Source organism: Microtus ochrogaster, chromosome 10 (genome assembly GCF_000317375.1).
Source record: "Microtus ochrogaster isolate Prairie Vole_2 chromosome 10, MicOch1.0, whole genome shotgun sequence".
In the NCBI taxonomy this organism is placed as follows: domain Eukaryota; kingdom Metazoa; phylum Chordata; class Mammalia; order Rodentia; family Cricetidae; genus Microtus; species Microtus ochrogaster.
Window position 1 is genome coordinate 14,073,653 of NC_022016.1, and position 9,585 is coordinate 14,083,237.

The 9,585-nt window shown below is 37.4% G+C and overlaps 1 protein-coding gene across 1 annotated transcript; it reads right to left on the minus strand.

Moving 5' to 3' along the window:
- Positions 1 to 3,615: 3,615 nt before the first annotated feature.
- On the minus strand, positions 3,616 to 4,476 carry LOC101983804 (hsc70-interacting protein). The gene has a single exon (XM_026782006.1). It carries the CDS (start codon positions 4,474 to 4,476, stop codon positions 4,039 to 4,041), a length of 438 nt encoding a protein of 145 aa, XP_026637807.1. The 3' UTR covers positions 3,616 to 4,038.
- Positions 4,477 to 9,585: the final 5,109 nt, after the last annotated feature.

A 9,585-nucleotide genomic window follows, 5' to 3' on the forward strand; every position in this document is an offset into this window, starting at 1 on the left:
GAATGATCTTTAGTGGCCACAACAGAATTCACCCCAGGAGATGGCCTTAGCAGTTAGGCCGCTAGTAGTTTTAAGTACAGCCATTGTAACAAGGGTAAAAGAGGATTTTGGCATTCCAGCGTGGGAGCTAAATTTCCACACAGGGCCTGGGATAACTGAAGGGAAAAGAAAAAAGTCAGCATGTTAAGTAGAAACAACAAGCTACATAAGAATACCTGCCACAGTTTGGGCACCAGCTTTCTAGAGCTGGGTCTGCTGAATGCAATTCTAGGTCAAACTTAGCTCTGAAAACTTTAGGCTTGGCTTTAATGGACTGGAGAAGGGGATGAAACCAACCACAAGAACCGCTGGTGAAAGACCTAACCACAGCCTGTAATAGTTTAAATTTTGGCTTATGTATCAGAAAAAACTGCATGTACACAACTTCAGGCTCTTAGTAAAGCAGGTTCAGCTGGAAAAAAATCTCTAAGCAGGTTACAATGTGTTTAACATCATGCATAGGCTTAAGAAAGAAAAGAATGAGTATAGACAGTCATAGACAAAAATAAATAGTTTAAAAATAATTTAAATCTTAAAGAAAGAGTAAAGTAGTATATAAAGGACAAGCCATATAAAGATGGAAAATATACAAGAAGTCTGGATCCTGTTGGGTGCCCTGTTGATTATGAATTTTTTGAATGTTAAAGAAAAAATGACAGATGAGGAAAGACATGGGATTGTGAAAGGAACTGCTGAGTTAAATCAACCTAGATACTTTAGGGATGCTTTAAATTTAAAATGGAACTCAAAAAATGTTTTGCAATGGATAAGAGTTTATGTTTTTGTTTCCACGGGGGGGGGCGGAGAAGACTATAGATTCAATCAAGGTTAATAGAAATCAGGTTTGATTAAGGAAAAGTCCCTGAAAATTCTGGCTAAACTTAGAAAAACTACAAGAGCAGTGACATACTTTTTACCTTCTCAAACATAAAAAAGAAAATCATTTTTGGTTGGCTTGTGTAGAACTTACAGTTCATACTTGTGTTAATAGAGACATATATGTTACTTTTGAAAGTTGCTGTGTTTTCAGAACAAGGGACCAGACATCAATGAAAGAGAATGGCCCATGTGATTCAGTCTCTCAGAATGCCTCTGTTGCAGTTTCCTCAGAGGTATACATGCAGAACAGCTTCAAGGATCCTGGCTGAGAGGGTCCAGCCTCACACTCCAGCCAGGACTTCAGGGACAAGAAATATTATAGCCGTTTTATCAGGACTTGACCATTTTTTCAATTTTTTCAGGGACCCCTAATGATGCCTTCACCCATAAATAGCAGGAAACAGTCTGGGAAACAAATGCCCACATTCCTAAGAGATGGAGTGGGTTTTTTTTTTTTTTTGGTTATTTGATGGGTTCTAGATGTTTGTTTCGGGGGTGATATAGGAATATAAGGAAAAAGACAGGCATTAACCTCAAATATTTTACATTGGTATGAATTGTGGCTTATTGGTACAAATTTAAGGAGTAACTATATGTATGTTACTCCTCTTTTTGGGGTATTATGCTTAGGTCATTCACTTAAAATGTAATGCATAATTTAAAATGCAGGTTAGTAATTGTCATTTCTAATAATCAAACTTATATTCACATTAAGTAGTTTCAAGGTTAAACAAGTATATTTTAGATAAATCCTCTTCACATGCTTTAAAGACTTACAGAAAATGACATTATAAATGTTTTGTTAACATAAGGCTTTTCATTCACAGTGAGATATATTTGTGCCTGGCAGCATCAATTTACTTTAGAAAGGACAGTGAACATTGAAGAACCTTCCTACAGAGTTTGTTTTCAATGTTACAAAGTTAGCCACGTGAGCAAGAAATTGTCTTTGCCTATATTGCTGACAGTATACTGTCAAAAATGTTTATGTACGACAAAAAGGAAAGAAACTTCTGAATTTTGCCAAAACAAATACACTCAGGAAAGCAACTGTAAACTTGGCCAACACAAGGCAGGACAGTCCTTCAAAATTCCTGCTTCACAGATGTGTCTGTCAAATGTTCTAAGCCTGTAAACTGAACATAGATGTCCCAATGTTTCAGAGGAACCTTTGGTGACTGTTCAGATAGCCAGATGTCTACCAGTTTTGGAAATGGCTTGCACTACACTTTCTGTTTACTCAAGTAATATTATATCCTTCTGGCATCTTTGATGGAGTTGAAGACTAGACAGCTATAGTTTTCCTTAGTTATGATAGAAGTAAAATTAGGTACAGAACTTTGAACTCACCAAGATACTATTAATAATGGAGTATTTCCTCTACATTTGTCCAAGATAGACAGACAAGACACTGTAAATATAATTCTTGCTTGTATTATTGTTTTTACTGTATATATATATACATATACATATATATAATTGTACAATGATAAAGTTAAAATCTTTTTTTAATTTAAACAAAAGGGGAAATGTCATGAAATATTATTTTAACTAGGCAAAGATGTGTTAATTTTCTTATGCTGAAAAATATGACTTTAATTATGTAAAGGTGTGTTACATTTTTTGTGTTACATTTATTTAATTATGTAAAGATGTATTGCATTTGTTTAATCTTGACTGCCTATCTGATTGGTTTAGTAAAAAAAAAAATTGAATAGCCAATAGCTAGGCAGTAGAGAAATAGGCAGGGATTTGGACAGAAAGAATAAGTAGGAAGAGAAATTTAGGTAAAGGGGAGAAGCAGAAGAGAGTGGCTGAGAAGGAGAGGACATGCTCAGGGTCAGAAGCCAGCCATTCACCAGTCAAACAGACACAAGAGCAGGGAAGTGGGACATACAGAAAGAAAGGAAGGTAAAAGAACCCAAGGAAAACATAGATGAAGAGAAACAGGTTGAAATAAGTTATGAGATAACAAGGGACAAGCTGAAGATAAGCCTGAGCATTTATAACAAATTTTAAGTTTCTGTGTCGTCATTTGGGAGCTGATTGGTAGCCTAAAAGAAAACACTAGTGATAAAAAAAACTTGACAATTTTAAGGGATGCAATATAGTAGTTTATTCTTTCTACATGTTGAATTCATAGAAATCTTTAAGAACTCCAAATTTGGCCAGGAGATGGGGGCACATGCCTTTAATTCTAGCACTTGAGAGGCAAAGACAGGCATATCTCTGTGAGTTCAAGGCCAGTCTGGTCTACAAGAGGTAGTTCCAGGACAGGTCCCAAAGCTACAGAGAAAGCCTGTCTCAAAAAATCAAAAAAAAAAAAATCAAATTCAAGATATTTCACCCTTTGCTTTGATAATTTATTTAGTGGTCATCTTACCCAGAGCTAAGTCTAATCTTTCCAGCAGCAGAAGAAAGACTCATTTCCAACAGAAAATGTTAGAAAGCAATGGAACATTGCTCTTGTGCATCATGGTCCCAACACACTGATTTCCTCAGCACAGAGTAACCCATATTGCCATGCAGCTATCATAACTGAATGCTACTAATTTAAAAGTTGAGAATAATGACATAAAGTGTCACAGGTCAGATGCAGCACTCACTGAGACTCTCTGACTACCCTCAAAGCTGTGCATAAACCTACAAATTGGGCAGCATCTACCATTATACTTGTCTTAGCCATTTTCTTTTTTTTTTTTTAGTGTCCAACTCAATTAACTTAAATGAGTTTTATTTACTTCCCACTAACAAATCTTTATTTCCATTCATGAGAGCAGTAAGTCGACCATATTCAGCTTCCTTGCCCAGTAATTCAAAGGAAAAACTCAAAAAGATTAGTAAAGAAAAATGGAGGAATTAATACCCCCTAAATTTTTAAAAAATATGTTTAAGGTTGAAAAATGTTTATAATTCCTAGTAGGAAAACATTATCTGAATAAAGACCCTAATGGCAAACCACTGTAAAATGCTTCAGCCGCATTTGATGCAGAAGGGTAGGGATAGTCTTCGAAGCACCCCAGCTCTCCTGATGAGGTCAGAGGTACACTGGTTTGTATTATTGCAACATCCAGTAAGTGAGCTAAGCTGCTCTTCATTCAGCAAGGGCTCTGTTTGACATTACGCTTGACCTCCAAACTTGGCTGACAATTTACTGATGAGATTCATAACCTTTGGGTTGTTCTGATATTTTGACATATTTGCTGAGTTCTGGGCCACATCCTGGAAAGCCACCATGACTTCTGGATCCTGCATTGCTGCAAGAACCTCGGGGTCACTGAGGATTTCATTGAGTCCAGGCATTCCTCCCATTCCAGGCATGCCCCCTCCCATTCCAGGCATTCCTCCAGGAAAATTACCAGGCATTCCCCCAGGAAAACCACCTGGAAAAGAGCCATACTGAGCCCCAGACTGTCTTCTGGCTTCCTCTTCCCTTTGGGCTCTTTCATGCTCTTCTCGAGCCTTCTTCACCCTTTCTATTCTTTCTTTTATCTCTCGCTCTTCACGTTTTCGCTCATATTTTCTCCGATGCTCAGCAATTTTTTGAGCCCGAGGCATCCTGGATGCAGGTCCTGGCTGATTATTTAGTAACTGGACACTATTGATTTTACCATGCAGTGATAACATAAGGATCACTCAGAAAATAAAACTGATGCTGCAAGTCATAGCTTATGCTATATTAGGCAAAACTACTTATATTATAGAATATTGGAAAGTTTATTGAGAACGTTCTTCTATATTACATACACCAACAACAGACAATGCTAGTGACATTCAAGTTCTAAAAGACCATGCATCTCCTTCTGTGTTCTGCAGTGTTTTCTTTATAGTCCTCTTAGGAGGCCTTTAGGAGACTCTAGTAAAAAGCTGGCTTCTAATAAATCCTCTTATTCTAGTACAGCAGTTCTCAACCTGTGGGTTGCAACTACTTTGGGGGTCAAATGACATTATCAAAACAGCCTCCTGGGATAATCAGAGAGCACAGATATTTACATGGTGAAATAGAACAGTAGCAAAATTACAGTTGTAAAATAGCAATAAAAATAATTTTAGGGTTGGAGGTCACCATGACATGAGGAACTGTATTAAAGGGTCACAGCACTGGGAAGATTGAGAACCGTCGCTCTAGTTCATTTTCCGTGCAGAGACTAGAGCTGAGACAAAAGCAGTTGAACGCAATCCTAAGGGGTAATATACCACTGTGGCTACTCTTCGGTATAACCAGAATTGCAGTGGCCACGGGCCACTTAAACCTAGTGCTGCCTTCTTTAGGAAACAATATTATGATGGAATTATGGATTCCTCAAATTCATATGTTGAGATCTAGACTTTCAGCACCTCCAAAAACATTTTAAGATAGGGTCTTCAAAATTGTAATCAAGTTAAAAATAAACACATTTACACAGTCCTAATCTAATATCCTCATATTGTTTTAAGGGGATGAAACATCAGGAGCATGAGTGCATGCAGAGGTGATCTTAAGAGTCATTTCAGTGATAAGAAGGGCACCACTAAAACCTGGACAGAGATTTGGAATAGACTCATATATCGTCTTCAGAGAAAAGCAACTTTATTAGCATACTGATCTTGAGCTTCTATATCTGTGAAAAAACATTTTTTTTTACTGTTTAAGACATTTTACTTTTTATGTCTTTTACATTCCTAGCAAAATATGCCTACTTCACACCACTCTACAGAATAAACCAGCATTAACAAGTTTTCAAAGAGGGCCCTTAGATCATAGGTCCGATCACATTGCTTCCAGCCATCAGAGTCCCCTTCCTTTTAAAAGCCTCACGTCTCTCTCAGTAGCTTTTAAGGTCATGTACAGTTACTATAAAATTTACGCCATGATACAAAAAAATTGTTTCCTACATGGAACATTTTCTGCTTCCTATGAAGCTATTTTCGTGTTCTTAACTTGTGTCATTTACTAAACATCCATGCGCTATGTAGTTCTACGTATTATTAGTCATATTCTGCATTCAGTTTTGCTCCAGATACATTGCCTAGTTATCATTTAACCTTTCAAGAGCTATGTTTTTCAACTATAGAAGGCATGATAGTAATTTAAGTTTGATGTTTTAAAAAAGGAAAGAAAATAGACTGAGCAGCTTATAAGCATCAGAGATTTGTCCCTGTGAGTCTGGAAAGTAGGGTATGTAAGTTAGAGATATAGTGCACTTAGTACTGCAGAAAGCTCTCTTCTGCAATGCAGATAGCAACTTCCTGACTGTGTCTCCATGATAGAAAGAAATCTAGTAAGCTCAATGGCTTCCAAGTGTTCTAACCCCATTCTAAAGGACATAACATTCATGGACTAATACATTACATCATGTGAAGGGGCTGGACCTTCAGATCTCAAACTGCAAAATCTCCATGACATAGGGCAACAACAATATATTCAAGAGTCCCAGTGAGGCCCTATTATCTATAATGCAGCAGAAACCGGAGACCTTGAACAAGACCAGTGATTCATAGCAATGAACACTTAGAAGTAAAGCTATAGTCACAGAAGGGTGCTACTTAAGCAATATTACACCATACTCTAGTGAGCTGTACACACCAGAGCCTACACTCTGAGACTTATTTGTTTGGTTGCTTAGTTGGATTTTTGTTTGTTTTTAAAAATTTCTTGTGGGGGAAGAGGTTGCAAGGACATAGGGCAGATTTGAGGGGATGAGGAGATGAATGGAATCAGGATGTAAAATGTAAAATCCACAAAGAATCAGTAAAAAAAGTTTTTTAAAAGCAGAAATTCCCTGATTTTCTTGGAGTAGTGGTACATGTTTAAATCTCAGCCCTGAAATGTCTAAGACAGGAGGATCATGAGTTCCAGATAAGCCAAGGGACCACAGTGAGTTCAAAGCTTGACAGAAATATGTAGTGAAACTGTCTCAAAAACTATGCTGGGGCCTTAATTCGGCTGTGGAGCACTTGCCTAGCATGCACAGTGCCCTGGATTCTATCCTGTGTGCTAACAAAAACTTAGACAAACCTAAATTGTTTTCATTGATTGTTTTAGCAATACACATGTGAATTATATAAAATATGATTTAGTCTAACTTAGAGTATTTTGTTATCAGTCTCCATTATTTCTTTTCTATATGGGTAAAATTTCTGTTTACAGCACCCAGGATGGATAAGACTGCGCTGGTTAGGTTTTCTTCTTAACTTGACACAAGTTAAAGGCATCCCAGAAGAGGAACCTCAATTGAGAAAATATTATCCGTAAGATGGGCCTGCAGTACAACTGAAGGGCATTGTCTTGGTTAATGATTGGTTTAGACAGGCCTGGGCCACTGAGGATGGTGCCACCACCCACCAGGTGGTCCTGGATTGTGAAGGAAAGCAGAGGAGGCTGAGCCTGCCAGGAAAGCAGCACTCTTCCACAGTCTGTGCTTCAGTTACTGCCTCCCAATCAATGTTTGAGCATCTGGCCTGATTTCCCTTTGCAATGAACTGTGATTGACACATGTAAGCCAAGCAAAGCCTTTCTCCACTAGTTTGGTCATAGTGTTTATCCCAGCAGTAGAAACCAAACTAGAACAAACACCCAATCCTTGCAGACCACTTTCCGGTTTCTTTAGAAAGCATAGAGTTGTGCAGGAAAAGATATTTACTCTGAAATTGCCACAAGGACACACATTTTAATCAGGTAAATAGTTGAAAATTTATTATTTTACTTAAAATTATCTTATATAATATATTTTGATTATATTCTTCCTCTCCCAACTTCTACCAAATCTTTACCTGCCTGACTTCATGTACTTCCTCTCTCTCTCAAAACAAAAGCAAAAATAAGACAAAGTAAAAATCAAAAATGAAAGCAAACTAAAATAATAATAATAAAAACAACCAGTCCAAATAAAACAGAAAAAGTGTACATAACCCAAATGTGTGCCCTGGGCTATGGTTGACGTTCCCAGTAACACTCCATTAGACAGTTCTGACATTCCCTTTCCCAAAGGCATCAAGTGAAAACAACATCGTGGACAGTAGCCTTGGGTTATTGTGGAAGTTTGAATGCAATTGACTCCCATAAGCTTATAGAGAGGGGCACTATTAGGAGGTGTGGCTATATTGGAGTGGATATGTCCTTGTTAGAAGAAGTATGTCACTGTGGGGGCCAACTTTGAGGTTTCCTGTACTAAAGATACCACCAAGTGTGTCAATCAATTTCCTGCATCCTTCCTGGTCAACATGTAGCCAGCATCACATCTGCCTGCCTGTCATCATACTCCCTTTTATGATAATAGACCAAAACTCTGAGATTATAAGCCTGCCCTCAATTAAATATTTTCTTTATAATAGTTGTCATTGTCATGGTGTCTCTACAAAGCAATAAAAATAAAAAAACAAAAACAAAACTAAGACACATGTTGGTACCATGTGTTTGTTGTGGTATGGACTTTTGTTAGAAAAGCAGTGGAATGCTTTAAGCACTGCTTAATGGGCCATACTAATAAAAGCATGGAAGATGGTGGTGCTAAGAATTATTTGAACTGTGGGGTGCTGTCTCAAGAAGTTTTAGAGGAGAGTTTTAGTATGTGTCCTAGAGATTATTCTTGTGACATTTTGGTGAAAGAAGTGACTACTTTTTGTTTTTGTCGTAAGAGTCACCTTGAGGCTAAAGTGAAGGGTTTTGGATTAATTACACTGGCAGAAAAAAAATCTCAGAATAGCCTTGCACAGACTCTGTCATGTGGTTCTTAGTGTCCATGCTTATAAAAATGTGCAATGCAAAGGAAGAAGCCAGTGAGCAGCTCCCCTCCATGGCTTCTGCATTAGCTCCTGCCTCCAGGATCCTGCTCTTTCTGAGTTCCTGTTATGAATTCCTTCAGTGATGATCAGCACTGGTGCAGTATAAGCCCCATAAACTCTTTCCTCCCCAACTTGCTTTTCGGTCATGGTGCTTGATTGCAGCAATAGAAAGCTTAAGACAGTCATACTACATCACATGTGACCAAAAAAAAGGTCACACATATCAGAAAAGTCCATGTGCATTCCTACTGTCTGCATATGGTGTGTGAATATCAGATTCCCTACGGCTGAGACCCAAGGGCTTCTCTGTGGGGAAGTGTGCTCTGCAAAAATTCTTCAAAAGGGCAATTAAAATAGTTCAAAGTATGAAATAGGGACTATAATGACATGTCCCTTTATTTCTCACACCAGGATTTTAAGTTAATTTTTTTATTTCCACTTTACAGATGAGAAAATTAAGACCCCATGATACTAAGTAATTTAATCAAGGTCGCATGGCACTTATTTAATTTTAATTAATTTACTTTAGAGCTTTTATGAACACTATGAAAATTATTCTAACATAATTAAACAGTGATTAGGTCGAAAGAGCAGTGAACTTTCTTGTACAAAGCAAATTTTCTCATTTTTAAAAGAAATTGTAAAATATATGCTAACACAATTGAAAAAAAATTATCTCTAATCCTATCACCTGGAGATTGTGGTTCCACCATTTTCATAATATAACAGTAATTCTGATTTTTATAGGAAACCTTGATCATTCATACTAATTTAAGGAAGGGAAACAGCAGAGAATCTAAAAACATTTCTATCTGTATTTTGTGCTTTCGGGAGTAGAAAATTAAACTTTTTGATCACGTTCTGCATGGGCTAATTACTAAAATTACTTTTTCTTCCCCAACT